The sequence below is a fragment of the Oryx dammah genome, unplaced genomic scaffold, assembly GCF_014754425.2.
Source record: "Oryx dammah isolate SB20612 unplaced genomic scaffold, SCBI_Odam_1.1 HiC_scaffold_16, whole genome shotgun sequence".
NCBI lineage: Eukaryota > Metazoa > Chordata > Mammalia > Artiodactyla > Bovidae > Oryx > Oryx dammah.
This window is the reverse complement of record NW_024070200.1, coordinates 52,612,347-52,629,428: the sequence shown is the minus strand read 5'-3', so window position 1 is coordinate 52,629,428 and position 17,082 is coordinate 52,612,347. Positions and strand designations below refer to the sequence as shown.

The window sequence follows — 17,082 nt, the reverse complement described above, 5'->3', positions numbered from 1 at the left end:
CCTGCACTGTGGGTGGACTCTTGCTGCTAGGGCACTGGGGAAGCCCTGGTGTGCTGAGTGTACACTTACGCACGCTCTTTGGCTTTGTCACTCATCCTTGGGGCCGCGCAGCCGGTGTGCCCAGGTTTGAGTTTGCCCTGTTTCAGCTTGTCTCCTGCCTGAACTCTCACGTCACCTCCTGGCCCTCTGTCTCCCTTGTTTTCAGCACCCTCTTCCTTCTACCTTCAGACTTCCGGGTGTCGTCGCTTGCTATTGAACATGTGTTTCTTCTGAGAATTACCTCTTTGCGTTTCTCTCCTTTCTGCCACTTAACTCTTTCTCCGGCACTAACCTTAGGGTCAGAGTCATGGAAAGAATACAGACTTTGGAATCCTACTTGGATTTGAACCCCAGCTTTTAGCCTTTCCTAGCTTGGTTCTTAGACGTTAAAGTACTCTGGGCTGCTCTTCTCATCTCCAAGAAGGGTAAGATACTTGACTTGCAAATACTTGGTTGAGTTTGCAAAGCAGCTGGTTCTGTCTCTGACCTGCAGGGGGCACTCAGAAGATGGTTGTGCTGAGCCTGCATGCCTTTCTCTGGTCCCCAGCCTCTCGTGTATTTATTGTTTGTAGAAAACTAATTTAATGACTAAAATGGTTGCTGTGGTGTGTTAGTTATTTTCCCTCTCTTGTTGGGTGAGAGGCATTTTTGCGTAGGGATGGGCGGTGGTCCACACTCAGCCTGGGCCGGAGCACCAGGGGAACTGTATAAACAAGAGTTTGCTGTCGGTATAGACCTTTGTCCACATCTGTGTTGATAGAACTTGCCATATCCCTAGCCCGTGAGTCCTTTAAACCTCTGTGAATTAACGATTTTCCCCTTATGTTTTTAAAATCTTATGTGGAAATAATTTGAAATTCATAAAAAGTTGTTTTTAAAAAAAAAAAAAAAAACAAGCAGGGCAAAGAATACCCAGATACTAGTCACTCAGGGTAATTAACTCTCTCAAACATTCTGCCCCATTTGATTTATCATTTGTACTCTCTAGCTAAAAACCTGTACACGCTCACAGTGTTTCCTTTTCTGTCTTTTGCTAAAGTGCCCTGTGTAATGGATTTTTACCCCTTACATGCTTCAGTATGCATTTCCTAAGGCAGGAGCTTTTCTCTTGTAAATCACAGTAGAGCTAATTACTGCTTTTAGCTGTCCTGTCTCTCAGCCTTCCTTATCTGAAACAAGCCCACAGCCTCTCTTTCTCTTCTATGGCATCAACCATTTTGAAGAATACAGTATCCCTCTCCTTTTTTTCTTTTTTTTTCCCTTAAACTTTATATTGGAGTACAGCTGATGAACAGTTTTGTGATCGTCTCAGGTGAACAGTGAGGGGACTCAGCAGTCCACATATGTGTATCTAATCTCCCCCAGGCTCCCCTCCCATCCAGGCTACCACGTAACGTGACAGTCTGGGGGGAGACACTTTTAAGGCAATGTAAATAGCTTGTTCCTCATCAGAATTTCCCTCTAAATTGAGTACTCAAGTGAAAATTTTTGCCAGACTCAATCTCTCCCATTATGATGGCAAAATGGTAGTGATTTCATTACTTTGACATTCTTCCCACTTTGACCATCAGCCTTCCTCATTCCATTATACATAGGTGTTCACCTTTCTCCCTTTTTCATTGTTAGTATAGACTCATGGCTTCCTTCCTTTTGTTTTTTTAATTGTTTATAATTCATTACTATTCTTAATTGACAGTTTGGTCTAAAATTGTCCCAGGTTTGGCCAGAGGAAGCTACGTCGACATGCATCATGTCAGCATGTCCCTGTCCTTTTTTGGGGGGAGGGAGGAGGACATTTCCTTACTTTTTGTCAAAACAAAATGTTCCAAGCTCATCTTGTACATAACCTTGACCTAGACCTGGAAACAGCCACTTCTTCCAGCCGCCTTGGTTCTTTTTAGTGGAGAATGGTATTAGCGACCAAGATTAGTGCAAGATGTTAAAAAAAATTTTTTAAACAGCTTCAGAAATGGAACTTAATTTTGCACCTTTTTGAATATCTGGTCATATAAATTATTTGAAAAATTGTTTCTTGAGAACTTACTTTAAAAGGATTTCAAGTTTACAGTAAAGGTTTAAGAATACTATAAACAAATCGCATATGCCTTAAACCCAGCTTCACCAGCTGTGAACATTCTCCCCTCCACCCCCCGAATCATTTGAGAGTGACCTGTAGACATGCTCCTTTACCCCAGATACTCCACTGTGTGTTTCTTAAGAACAGGGCTCATATAAATCACAGCACGGTCACCAAAATCAGGAAAATTCTAACATTGGTACAGTGTTTAGTGTGTGTAAACCTCATTTAAATCTGGACACGTGTCCCTTTAATGTCCTTAGTAGCAGTTGTTCAGGATCCAGCCTAGGACCATGCACTGCATTTAGTTGGGAAGTCTTTTCAGTCTCCATAATCTGAGTCTTTAGCGACATTTTTGAAAGGTTCAGATCAACTTTTTTTTTTTTTAAACAGAAAGCCTCTCAGTTTGGTTTCGTGTGATGTTTTCCTCTGACTCAGTTGAGGAACGCTATGATGCTGTGTCCTCAGTGGGTAGGATCAGGAGACAGGTGATATTAGTTCATTTCATTTTTTTGTGTCACTTGCTTCAGGTGGCAAAAGAATTACAACGTGATGTTTTGAGTGTTTGTTACATCTCTTTTTAATATTTATATAATTATAAATTTATATATATTTTTTTGCATTTCATCTGGCATTTAATTACGTCTGTTTTTTTGTTTGTTTTTTAATTTTTACAGTGTTGTCTTGGTTTCCACCATACAGCAACAAGAATCAGCTATAATGACACACACATCCCCTCCCTTTGAGCCTCCTGCCGTCCCGCCCCTCTATGTCATCACAGCGCCAGGATGGGCTCCCAGTGTTATTCAGCAGCTTCTCCCGGCTATCCATTTTATACATGAAGTGAAGTGAAGTCGCTCAGTCATGTCCGACTCTTTGCGACCCCATGGGCTGTAGACTGTCAGGCTCCTCTGTCCATGGGATTTTCCAGGCAATAGTCCTGGAGTGGATTGCCATGATAGCATATATATGTTGATATTACTTTCTCCATTCAGGAAAGCAAATATCATATACTTTTAATAATGGCCATGTTTAACAGCTGGCTTGTGGGATTCTTGAAAACATGATGCTCCCTCACAGGCCTGTACGGGCCAGCTCCAGCGTGCATTCCACCACAGTGATCTTGCTGCGGAAGGGGCCCACCTTCAGGAACCTTGTGACTGGCAGTGTCTTGCTGTCTCCGAGCTCAGCGCTGTCCCTTCTTTCAGCGTTCCTCCCACAGGACTCTGTCTAGCTCTCCCGCCTGTCTCCACGCAGCATCTTGCCTGGTCCCAGGGCTTCGGTTGCGCCCACACTAGGAGTCGCTCCTTCCCGTGCCTCAGTTGCTCTTCTCTGCCCCATTTCAGTTTGTCCCTCGTCACGTTACTGTCCCTAGTTAAAGGAAGGCCCCAGACATGACTAGTGTCTTGGGGCAGGGAGAGTCTCTCAGCAAGATGGTAGGTTTAATGCAGAGAGAGAATCCTTGATCTAGAAAAGAAGATCTATTCTTAGGACTCCAGGATAGAAATCTAAGTGGAAAATAAAATTTTTTTTCCTGCTTATTAATAGGTATGTAAAGATGATTTTAGTTCTGTTAATACAGTTTAATTACTATGTAAATGAGTTAAAGATGGGAAGCGGAGACCATAGCTACCATGTAAAGCCATGAAAGTAATTGATCCGTGGTATTTAGAATTACAGTGCGTTTCTATATTGGGGATCACCTGTGAATTGCAAAATGAGGCCTGGTGGCACTCACTGATGGCACTTTCCATTAGTTCTTGTGTCATCTGTCAGCAAGACTAGTTAGGACTCTGGAAAAACGGTCGGGTTCAAGGATACATTTCTCATGAATGAAAAAACATGGGATTATTTTTGTAATAATACACTGCGGTTTTTGAGTTCAGATTACTGGAGAGATGCAGATGTAGATGCATTCTCTCCTCGGGATTGGGTCAAACTAAAATTTTGATCAAGAATGTCTTGAAAGTTTTCCTTGTTAATAAGTTCATCTGTTATAGGTAAAAACACAACAGACGTGTTAACTGGGCAGCAGCCGGCTTGATTGACCTGTCTGTTCCCTGGGGCCTGCCCTTCCCCTGAGCAGCAGGGATCTCTCAGGGAATGTGTGATCAAATCCACCACCTCAACTGAGCTTCTTACTTAGACCTGTTTTCCATTTTTATTTTCTAATCGCCTATTTTAAGGCCATCTCGAGTAGTTCTAAGTGTCTGGTTACTACTGCAGTAAAACAGCAGTCATGCGGCTGAAATGCGGAGGCCAAATGTTTATTGCTTGCTCCTAGCAACTTTATCAGAGAGCCGAGAATACTCCTTCAAGAACAGATGCTTTAATTCCAGGTGCCTTCAGAACCTAAACTTCAAGTGAGTTTGAGGTGAATTAGGGTTCTGTGTTCACTTCTATTTAATACTGTGGGTGGCTAAACTCAGTGTTAAAAAAAAAAAGAGCTATGAAAGCAATTTAAAACTTACTTTTGTCTTGGGAATGAAAAAAGAGGTTGATCCTGAAAGCTTGGTTAAAAGGAATTCCAACTGCTTATTAGCCATCCCTTCTGACCGCAGTTAAGAGAAGGCCCCAGCTGTCGCTAGTGTCTTGGGCACAGAAAGTCTCATGGCAAGATGTTGGGGCTCTTGTGGAGAGGACCTTCTTGATATTGAAAAAAGATGTATTCCTAGAATTTCAGGTTAGATATCTAAGTGAAAAAAAAAAACACACTTTTTTTTTTTCCCTGTAAAACTCCATATTGTAAACAATTTAGGCATGCAGACTGTGTGATCTCTTTTGCAATAACTCAGCTCTGCAGTGGGCTTCCTTGATAGCTCAAGTGGTAAAGAAGCTGCCTGCCAGTGCAGGAGATGCAGGCAGGAGACTCAGGTTCGATCCCTGGGTCACGAAGATTCCCTGGAGGAGGAAACGACAACCCACTCCAGTATTCCTGCCTGGAAAATCCCAGGGACAGGAGCTTGGCAGGCTACAGTCCACAGGGTCACAGAGAGTCAGACACAATTTAAGTCAACTCTTTGGTGGCCCATTGTATTGCAAAAGTAGCCATAGACAATGTGTAAACAAATAACATGACTGTGTTCCAATAACACTATTTATGGATATCTAAGTTTGAATGTCATAGAATTTTCCCATGTGTGAGCCACACACAAGAGCCACACACAAACAAGCAGAGGGCTGGACTTGGCCCATGGCTTACAGTTTGCCCACCTGTGCTCTAAAAAAATGAAACTTTAGAACTTTCAGTAACATTTCTTTTTTCAGGTTATTGGCAGCCCACTCCAGTACTCTTGCCTGGAAAAGCCCATGGGTGGAGGAGCCTGGTGGGCTGTAGTCCATGGGGTCGCTAAGAGTCGGACACAACTGAGCAACTTCACTTTTCACTTTCACGCATTGGAGAAGGAAATGGCACCCCACTCCAGTGTTCTTGCCTGGAGAATCCCAGGGACGGGGGAGCCTGGTGGGCTGCCGTCTATGGGATCACACAGAGTCGGACACGACTGAAGCGACTTAGCAGCAGCAGCAGTGCTATTTCAATACCTTGAAAAATTGATTCTTCTTTGTATGCTGCAGGCATTTTAACTGGTTGTAGTTTTATCATGCCGAAGGATAGTTTCAGTTCAGTTCAGTTCAGTTGCTCAGTCGTGACCGACTCTTTGCGACCCCATGAATCGCAGCACACCGGGCCTCCCTGTCCATCACCAACTCCCGGAGTTCACTCAGATTCATGTCCATCGAGTCCGTGATGCCATCCAGCCATCTCATCCTCTGTCGTCCCCTTCTCCTGCTCCCAATCCCTCCCAGCATCAGAGTCTTTTCCAGTGAGTCAACTCTTCGTATGAGGTGGCCAAAGTTTTGGAGTTTCAGCTTTAGCATCATTCTTTCCAAAGAAATCCCAGGCTTACCAGCCTCAGTTTTTCAAAAATGTTTCCAAAATAGGGGCTTACGAGGCCTAGGCGTGTGTGTGTGTTTAATCACTAAGTCATGTCCGACTGTTTTGCAACACCGTGAACTGTAGCCCACCGGGCTCCTCTGTCCATGGGAATTCCTAGGCAAGAGTACTGGAGTGGGTTGCCATTTACTTTCCCATGTATATACATATATATATGTGTGTGTGTGTGTGTGTGTGTGTATTTGTATATGTGTATATATATTTCCCTTCCCCAGTAGCTCAGCAGTAAAGAATCTGCCTGCCGGGCAGGAGCCGAAGGAGACACAGGTTTGATCCCTGGACTGGGGAGATCCCCTGGAGGAAGGCATGGCTACCCACTCCAGTATTCTTGCCTGGAGAATCCTATGGGCTATAGTCCATGGGGTCACAAAGAGTTGGATACAACTGAAGCAACCTGACACTTATGTGTGTGCTTGTGTGTGTGTGTATACATACACATATTTATTTATTCTTTTCAACGACTTAAAAATGTAAAAACCTTTCCCAGCTTGTGAGCCATACACAAACAAGAGTGCTAGACTTGACCCACGGCTCATACTTTGCCAACCTGTGCTCTAAAAAATAAAACTTTAGAACTTTCAGTAACTTTTTTTTCAGGTTATGGTGATATTTCAGTACCTTGAAAAATTGATTCTTCTCTGTATGCTGCAGACATTTTTTCTGGTTGTAGTTTATTTTGCCAAAGGTTAGTAAACATTTTACCAGTCTAAACTTTTCAAAAACATTTCCCAAACAGGGACTTACGAGTCCTAAAGTTTCATTCTAAATAGTGCCTGAAGTCAGTGGTAATACTGTTGTACCGATCGTGCTGTTCTTGTGTTAGGGTGCTTGGGAACTTTCCGGTTCATCAGTCTTAGTAAGTTACAGCTTATTTGTAGTTCATTCTGACTTCTTACAGCAGACTGAAACCCATATCGGACACAGGGCACTGCACAGAACCCTGGGGAAAAAATTAGAGAGAGGCACTTGGGGCTATGGGACCTACTTGGAATTCAGAGCATTCTTATTACTAGCCTTGATCTCAAGTTTGATTTTAAGATGTTTGGTTTTCATTATGTACTGAAACACTACCTGCTTCTCTGTTCTGCTGCTGGCCATTTAGTTGTGGCCACAGAGGGGCATGGTTCTTTAATTGGCTTTATTACTGCTAAAGTAGAAAGAGAAAAAATGCTGTAAGTAATGAGAATTCTCTCTCCTATTTAATGTTAAAATGGCCTGACTTTCTCTTAATTAGATTTTCCATTGCACATCATTAAAGATGTACACAACCTAAACCTCAGAGCTTTAAAGTCCTTTGTTTATGGTTACCACATAAATTATATACTGTTTGGAGAATGGTAATTAGGACTCTATTTCATAGAATAAATTTAATTTAGCCATTGATCTCAGTTAAAAAAAAATTAATCTATAAAAATTGCTGGAAGAGGGAATTCCCTGGTGGTCCAGTGGTTTGGGACTCAGCTTCCACTGCAGGGGGCGTGGGCTCAGTTCCTGGTTGGGAAACTTAGGATCCTGCATGTTGTGTGGTGTAGCCAAAAAAAAAGTTGTTAGAAGATTATTGAAAATGATAGTTGCAGCCCCATGGACTTTAGCCCACCAGGCTCCTCTGTCCATGGGATTCTCCAGGCAAGAATACTGGAGAGGGTAGTCCTTCCCTTCTCCAGGGGATCTTCCTAACCCAGGGATCGACCCTGGGTCTCCTGCATTGCAGGCAGATTCCTTACCAGGAAGAAGATTATCAGCAAGTGAAGGATGAAGATGTCTTAACTTCTGAAGAGTTGCAGAGTCACAGGCAGAGTTACCCGGATTAGACTGATGGCTTGATGGAGGGGTGGGATAAAGAACAGCAATTCCAGATGGTCCGGAAACACACGTTGTTGGAAAAGCAGCCCTCCCATCCTCACAGGTTGAGAGTCTTATCCTAGACTGAGTGGTGAATGTGTTTCAAGAGTTCTCACATATTAGCTGTAAGAAAAGAAAGTATTATCTCCATTTATACAGTCAGGGAAACTGAGATTTAGAGGATTTAAGCAAAATCTTTTTAGATGGAGTTTAAACCCAGGTTGGTCTTGAGCCCAAGTCCTTTGCACTCTACCGCTTCCAGGCCAGCTCTTGAGAGGCGCTCCGTGTTCACTGGGGAATGGGTGGACTTGGCAGGGATTCGTGGGATGTAGAGTTCAGAGAGTTATTGCCGCAAACAGAACAGAGAGGTGAAGGGGCATTCGAAGTATAAGGATGTAGCTGTTTAATATACTTCCTCCGTCCTCTCTGCCTTATTTTTAGATTTTCCTGGAATTTTTACAGAGCTTTTTAAGGGAGCTGTTTTATGTTCTTTTAAAAAATTTTTCCAAGTAAATATCCCATTATCTTGTTGGTTTACTTGTTTTTCTCATTACCTCCACTAAAATGTAAGCTGAAAGAAGACAGATTGTTTCGTATCCTCAGTGCCTAGACCACTTCCTGGCACATTTTGTATTGTATAAACTTGCTAGAATGGGTGCAGTTTGTATGATACATTGATTTCCCTTTCAGTTTGATGTTTTGTAAAAATCAACTCCCCAAAAGAACCTTACTAATGCAAACCTGCCCTCTCTTCCCCTTTCCTAGGGCGATTGTGTCGTTACTGTACTGCTCGCGGAAGAGGACAAAGTGGAAGATGATGCAGTTTTTTACTTGGTGTTCTCGGGTTCCACCCTCCACCACTGTACAAGTACTCGGAAGGTCAGTTCTAATACGCTGGAGACCATTGCTCCTGGTAAGTATTTGAACACAGTCTTCACCCGCCTTTGTTTATTCTGTGTTCTAGCATAGAGTGATAGGAAGAACAATCAGGGTGATGAAACTGCAGTTGGAGTTTTGTTTTAAATATACTTCATTTCGTTTATTTCTTGTTGCACAAAATCTGAGCCTAACAAAATAATTGAAATGAAATGGTGTCATAAATTAGAAGACAATCGTTAAGATCAACAAAAATTTTAATTTATTGGAATGTTGAAGCAAAGTAAAATACATTTAAAAGATAAAAGTTCACGTGGCCACTGTGGTATCGCTGCAGTTTTGATTCTGACCTTCCTTGCAGCAAAAGCAAAGGTAAAATGCGATTACTAACACAGTCCTTTGTATCTGTGAGGGAAAGACTGTAAAAACCAAAGTTCCCCCAAATTAACAGATTATAGTTCATGGTGAAAGGAATACTTAATCACTGTTGCGTTTATCCATTTAATGGAATTAAAAGGAAACTGTTTACTTGTTAAAAATCCTTTGCAAAGTCATTGTATCATTGCTAATTCCACCAGAAACAGCTTTTGACTGATCCCAGGCATCTAAAGGTATATTGATATGTGTTTGGAAATGAACTTATTCTGTCTTTCCAGCCTTGCTTCGAAGTTAATAATTGGTTAAATTTCATCTGAGTGCAAAAGAGGGGAGATTTAGGGGGAACCCATAAAAAGTGTTGACAGTTGAACCATTTGCTTTCAGAGAACAAAATGGATTCAGTTCTTACTGAAACTTTTCCTGTCTTTAGTGTTTTTACGTGACATCAATTCCACTTTTGTTGAATTCGATCGTGTAAAAAACTGCCAGTTTTTGGTGGCTGCTGTGCCGTTTTACATAAACTGACTTCACTTCTGATACCTGCCAGATCCTGGAAGTTATACCACATTCACAAACTGAGATTCTGACATTTATCCTCCTATATTTATCCTCCTACTTGACAAAAGTGATTTTGAAAATACAGGATTTAAAGATTTTGGCAATTCCTAGGTATATTCTCCCTCAAACTTCTAGGGACAGGAGATTGAGCAAGACATTCAGGAGAGGTGCTGATTGTTTTTTCTTTCCCCTAAAGAGTATTACGTACCTTCCTTTGTAACATAAAGCTCCAGTCGTCTTGTTCCTGTGATGGATATCATATCAGAGGGTCTGATCTGCAACCTTGCTGTCTGCTGAGCGGGAGCCATCCAGTGTCACCCCTGCTAGACACATCTTCTGTGTGCGTGACAGTGAGAAACAGACCCTCAGATGGGTATTAACAGAATCCATCAGTCCCTGACTGTGCTCTTCTTAGGAAAGGAATGAGGGTAATTTATAAACTTCCTTTTCGTCCTGACTTAGAAGTACTGTAGCGGTTTGTGTGTTTGTGGATGTGTAGACGTGTGTGTGTGTGGGGTGTGTGTGTGTGTGTGTGTGTGGTGTGTGTGTAGATAAGACAGCAAGAAAGCCTGCAAGCAGATACCAGGAGGATGGGCTTCCCTGGTGGCTCAGATGGTAAAGAATGCATCTGCAGTGCAAGAGACCCAGGTTCGATCCTTGCGTTGGGAAGATCCCCTGGAGAAGGGCATGGCAACCCACTCCAGCATTCTTGCCTGGAGAATCCCCATGGACAGAGGAGCCCAGCAGGCTACAGTCCACGGGGTCACAAAGAGCGGGACACGGCTGAGCGACCGACCCAGAGGAGGGACAGCTGTCGGGACAGCACCCTGTGTCCTGGATGCTGCCCTCGGCCACCACGGGGCCCAGCCTCTTGGTGCAGAGGGCTGTGCCCGGTGGCCCTGATACTTCAGTGTGAAGTTAGTGTGGGCTGCAAGCAGTTACTGTCTTAGGTTCACAAGTCCATGGTATCGTATGATAGCCAAGAGCTCACGGTTCTTACCAGGTCCTTGTATACTGGCCCCAGCCTACTTTTTTGACTTCAATTTCCATTTCCCCCCTTGCCTTTGGGCTACCACCTCTGTAATAGGTCTCAGGACCCCTTCTTTCCCAGCCCCACACATCGCTGGCTGTCCTTTTGTACCAGTTGACTCTGGGTGCCCTCGTTCTGCTGGCTCCAGCCCGCCAGAATGGCCCTAATTTGATCTGAATCCTCAGTACCTTCCTGACCCCTTTGCTTGGGGCTTGGGATCCCAGTGCCTGGCCTCGTCTAGTTCGCCACTAAGCAGCTCTCCTCCCCTCCAGTTATGATCTTACCTGGTGCCATCCATGTCCCCTCTGCTCCCAGCTGGCCTGCGTATTCTGCAGCCCGCCTGATTCAGTCAGGCTGCTGCATGAGGCCCTTAATCACAGCAGAGGTGACAAAGGATTTGAGTCCTTGAAAGGCCCTGTTGAACAAGCATGAAGAGCGAGGCGCCTCTGAGCCTTTGATGTGTGTGCAGGGCTCCCAGTGACACTCCCTCCTTGGTGAAGGGAGGCTACTGAGGCAGGAAAGACGTCTGAGTGATCTCAGTGCTCTGGCTGTCAGGCGTGTGATTCTTCTCTTCTCTTGTCTTTCTCAGCTGCTCTTGTCCAGACTGGCACAGGAACTGTTGTGGGGGGTGCGGGAAAGAGGCAGATTTAGGGGTTAATAAGCTAGATTCTTGTTTATATTACAGAGTTGATATTTTCATGTAGAAGTAAATGGCCTTAAATCTGCATTGGGGCATTTCTTTGACTTGTTTCTTATTTTCCTTGAGGCCTTTACTCAGATGATCACCATCTCAATGAGGCCTTCCCTGTCCACTTTATAAAAGTCTAGCCTCTCCCTTATATATATAAACCTGCCTTCTGTACACACTCCCTGGTCCCTTTCCACACTTTTCTGACCTGCACTGATCAACTTCCGACTCATTTGTACGTTTTATTTATTTTCTGCTTGCCTCTGCTGGAGTGTCAGCTTCACCAGGGCATGGATTCGTGTCTGTCACATTCTCCGGTGTGTCTGTGAATTCCTCCCACTTGATGGGACTGGCTTTCTACCATGTTTAAGCTCATCCTGGTTCTCAGAAACTGCCCTGCTAGAAAGGTTGTACATACGTGTGTTCACACACACACACCCCACACACATATTCACACACACACAGACACAACGCCTCCCACCCCTTTCTTTGGAAAACTGCCAGAGGACTCTCTGGCTTCTTGAGTTGCTTCTTGTCCGGAGGCAGGAGCCTGTGCTTTCTGTCCAGAGCTGCATCTGATGATTTCTGTGTGTCCTGTTGATGGGCTCAGACTTTGTGCGGAGCGCGGCGTCAGATGAGTCACGATTCCCCGCAAGGAGTCCGCTCCCGCCTTGTGCGTCCTGGGTAGAGGGGGTGCGCCCGGGCTCTGTGTCCGTCCGCAGCAGCTGCTGTCGGGGCAGTGCCCGCACCTGCTCCCGTGTGGGGCTCGCTCCTCAGGTCCTGGTCGTCCGGCCGACCATGGAAGAAAAACAGCTTTGTGTCTGCAAATGTCAAGTTGCATCCAGATTGCTGGCTCTGATTTTTCTTGGAGTCCTCTGTGTGCTTCACTGTCACTTGTATAATATTTTAGTTTTCACGAAAACGAGATGATTGATTGACCTTCCTAAGACAGCTACTCCTTGATGTTTATTCATCTGTGACCTTTTATGATTTTAGTGGGTAAGGAAATGAGACATTTCTTGATATTCCCTGAAAAAAAGCCTCACTGACTCCAGATATTGAGATTACAGTCCATTGCCCACCCCACCCCCCCGCCCCGTTTCTTTCATATTTTCTTACTTTTTAGCTTTTCTGATGATAAAATTAACAGTGAATTGTATATGTATGTTTAGTTATAAAGAAATTGTAAAGGCATTTTCTTGCCTTATCACCATAGACAGGCTGTAGACATGATACAGTCTCCCCTTTTTAAAAAATGAACATGTTAAGATTAGTAGCATCTTGGGACAGTTAATTGGAGCCTTTGGAAACTTTATCTGCGTTTAAATTGTTTGGCTGTTTTAAAGTGCATGTGTAATTTTTAACATATATAGTAATTTTTAAGAAAAACATATGAAGACTTTGGAAATACTGTCCTCTCTTTTGAAAGTAAAGCTGTCTTTGTGCTAATTAACACTAGACCAAAAAAAGTTTTATAGTATAATATTACTTTCAAAATACCTATGAAGTTGATTAGTTTCAGAATATAATTTGCTGTGAAACATACGTACGTCTAAAGACAAAAGGTGTTGCCTTTGTAATAAATAAAAATAAAATACCTCGATTCTTTTCTCTTCATATAAAACAAATCCAACCCCAAATCCCATTTTGGCAGAATCGTAATTCTTCTTGTGGGATGAGGTCGAGATATTTTTTTTCAAAGGCTGTAGGATGAGTAAGTAATATAAAGAAACCTGAGTGCCCGCTGAAGGTAATTCCGGGGGGTGTGAGGTGCCGTCCTGTGAGCACTTTTATTAATTGAATGTGAAGATAGACCAAGCAGGCAGTCACTGCAGGATGGAAAATGAGGCAGGGCGTTCAGTGGGTGAAGCCTTGTGAAGGGCTTTGGTGCAGAATCTGTCATAACATGAAATCCTAGCATCACCCCGCATGTCTGTCATTTAGAATTCACAGCAAAGGTTCTTGTTTGACAGGAAAACAGCAAACATTCCTTGACCCAGAATTTGACTCAGCTCTTTGGTATCTTTCCTTTCTTTCTCACTTATCAAGGGAAGGTACTATATAAAGCAGATTTGTTATTGAAAGGAAGGAAAAAAGTACATCTACCATGATCAGAAGTCCTTGGGGGCATAATTAAACATCTTTGCTTACAGCTGAGGTCTCGACAGGTAGCATGCACTGAAACTACCGTGTTGCTCAGCTCCTGTGAACCAAGGCTCTGTTTCCGGCAGTAGACGTCCAGAGGTCTCAAAATCAAATAACACTTGAGAAGAAGCTCTAGGCTTTTAACTGGCCCAATCACAGATGCCCTTGCTCACTGCCAAAGTAATCAGTTACTTTTTCACTGGACTCTAAGTCTCCCTATCCTAAAATACTCCTACTACAAGGCTATCTCTAGACAGACATGAGTTTATATTTTAAAAGACTTAAATTACTGTCCAATGCTAATCAGTGTATATGGCTATTTTGGGGGAGGACCAGGTGAAGGAAGCTGTGTGCTCTCTGGTGTCCAGGTGAAATGCCTGTGTGGACCCTGCACCCTCTTGAGCTATGGACACAGCACTGGGATGGAGTTCACCTGTCACAGTGGGGCCAGTATCCTCCCAGAGGGGTGAGAATTGGTTCTTAGGTGGTTTTAAAAAAAAATTTTTTTTTAACTCTTTCCAAAAAAAAAAATAATAATTTTGTTTGCTTATTTATTTACTTTTGGCTGTGGTGGGTCTTTGTTGCTACGAAGACTCTCTAGTTGCCGTGAGCAGGGCTGCTCTTATTGTGGAGTGCAGACTCAGCAGCTGGGGCACACAGGCTCAGTTGCTCTGCTGCATGTGGGGTCTCCTAGACCAGATGGAACCCACATCTCCTGCATCAGCAGGTGGATTCTTTACCACTGAGCCACCAGGAGAGTGCCCACTTCCCCGATCTCACTCTTCACATATAAAGCCCAGATATAACATACAAATGTATGGGATGTCTGTAGTGTTAAAATTTCATGGGATGGGGATGTCAAACAGAAATGTTTAGAAAAGCTGCTTGGGAGATGTCAGTGACTGAAAGATGGAGCATAGTGCCTTGGAATAATAAGCTAGATTATAGTTCATCAGATTTTTAGTGTCAGTTCGGCCCTTTCTCCCCCCAAATGTACGTGATTCCTGTGCCTGCTGTTTCTCCCCCTCTCCTTAAATGCTTCTCTACACACATACAGAGATCTTTGGTACCTTTATGCAAATTTGTACATCTACCATTAGACCACTGAAAACTAGCAGTAGGTATACTTTAGCAAATAGTCCTCTCTCCTGATAGAGTGTGGGTCTGAAGATCAAAAATTTCCTTTAACTGTGTAGCCACTCTAGAGGGAAGAAAAAGACACCAAAATTTCAAATACTTTGCCAGACTGAAGTAGTAAAGTGTATTCTTTTTGTCTTTTCCACCACTGACTGCGAATGCAGTCTTTGTCATAGGAAACGACTGAGGGGATCTGGGCTTGGCTGGCCCAGCAAACACTTCCAGGGTTCCCTTTTGTTGGCGCGCAGGCAAAACAAAGTCCTGATTGTTTCATCCTCAAAAGAGAAGGCCCGGATGGGATATGTGCCACTTTTAGCCTAATAGGAAATGAAGTAATTGTTGGGTCATGCTTAAGCACTTTTGTTTATCTGTAGCACCATTTCGTTGCCATGGATACAGGTGCTTCATACAGTGATAAGGAGCCTGTGGAAAAGCTCGCTGACCTCAGGAGCACAACACCTCCTGACCTCTGAGCTCAAAAAAGGATTAGATGCTTTTAAGAGGACCATGAGCAGTTAAATTTTTGTTTCCCGCCCAGGTGCTCCCGGTTGTATGTTGTTTTTTCTTCATTCTTCCCCCTTTATATTTTCAGTTCCCCAGTGTGTCAGGGGCAGCGTTTAGCTCAGAAGCTGTGTTGGGCTTATGTGGAAGCTCTTGGTTCAGTAATAGAGATCTGTTTGCCTTGAGTCACCTGAATAGGAGCATTTTAAGGAGAGTGAAAAAGCTGGCTTAAAACTCAACATTCAAAAAATGACGATCATGGCATCTGTTCCCATCACTTCACGGCAAATAGATGGGGAAACAATGGAAACAGTGACAGATTTTATTTTCTCAGGCTCCAAAATCACTACAGCTGGTGACTGCAGCCATGAAATTAAAAGATGCTTGCTCCTTGGTAGAAAAGATATGACCAACCTAGACAGCATATTAAAAAGCAGAGACATTACTTCTCTGACAAAGATCCCTCTAGTCAAAGCTGTAGTTTTTCCAGTAGTCATGTATGGATCTGAGAGTTGGACCTCTTAGAATTCACTCAGTAATGGTCAGACCTCTCCCAGCCCATGATTTACTCCATACTTCTGATGTAAAACTTATCAGACCTGATTGTGCATTATATTCAGATGTCACTGTAAAAAAAAAAAATGGAATTGAGGTTCAGGCCTTGTTTCTTTAACAGTCTGTCTCTCTTCTTCCCCTCTCTCAATTCTCTTGAGGTCTTTCCCTCAGAAGGGTCTCAGTAGAATTTCCAGTACTTCCCACCTCTTTAAAAGGACTTGTGATTTTTCTTTCCTCTCTGTTACCAGGAACTTGAGCGGAAGGAAAAGCGCCATGGAACTAGCTGAAAACCTTGTTACTCTTCTTTATGCTGCAGCTTCTGTTTTCATGTAAAAAGGAGTTAAATTGTGGTCATTATGTCAAATTGGATATGGTTTCCCATCCCATCCCTTCTTTTGCCGTGAAGATGTAGACATTGTTAGTACCTTGTATTTTTTGTGTACAAAGGCAGTCCTAAGTTAATGGCCCCTGAAAATAGTCGAGTCTTTAGAGCTAATTTGTGGTAGTAAGATATTTTATGTGGGTAGATGCAGTGATTTCAGTTTTATTAATGGGTCTGTATTATCATATAACTTTTGCTTTTGAAAAATGTTTTTTTTTTTTTAAATATACACACACACAATTTATCTGAAAGGTCATAGGGATTAAAAACCAATTCTGTGAACCACTTGAGCCTAATAGAAACATGATGTGAGAGGGTGGCCTTGTCAGCCTGGCAGGGTGGTTTTCCAGACATAGGGGAGGCCCTTGGTTCGTGCTCAGTAGTAATGCTGCCAACTGACTGAAAGTTTAGCAAAGACTGTGCCAGGACCCCTCAGTTCTCCAGCCTTCATTTAACCCTCGGAGCCTGTAATCATACAAAACAGGTTCCATATATATGGCACATTGTACTTAGCATGATTCAGAGTTTCTCCTTCAGATTGTGAATTCCTGTCTGAAGGGAGAATATCGGGCACGCAGTTGGATCTCTTCGTCTGAGTGTCTACCTCACGGCCTTTTCTCACATTCCGCTGCCTCTGGGACACGGTTTTGTTTTAGTTCCACGTAAACAGAGCAGACCATGGTGTGCCCACGCACCTTCTAACAGCTAAAGCAGCAGAGAGAATTAGGCACGCCTCTGCTGCTGAGTGCGTGCACACACACACACACAGACGCTTAAACCACACATACACCCTTAAACCACGCACGTGTGCACACATACACCCTTAAACCGCACGCGCACACACACACACATACCCTTAAACCACGCACGCGCGCACACATAAACCCTTAAACCGCACATGCACACACACACACATACC

General features: G+C 43.4%; 1 protein-coding gene across 6 annotated transcripts in view; it reads left to right on the top strand.

The window, feature by feature from the left end:
- The window catches only part of AKAP13 (A-kinase anchoring protein 13), a 319,519-nt gene that overhangs the window by 111,901 nt on the left and 190,536 nt on the right, over positions 1–17,082 (top strand). For all 6 annotated transcript variants that reach the window (XM_040256976.1, XM_040256975.1, XM_040256972.1 and 3 more), the window contains exon 3: positions 8,679–8,826. In XM_040256976.1, the coding sequence (XP_040112910.1) occupies positions 8,679–8,826 (148 nt within the window). The remainder of the gene's footprint in view (positions 1–8,678; positions 8,827–17,082) is intronic.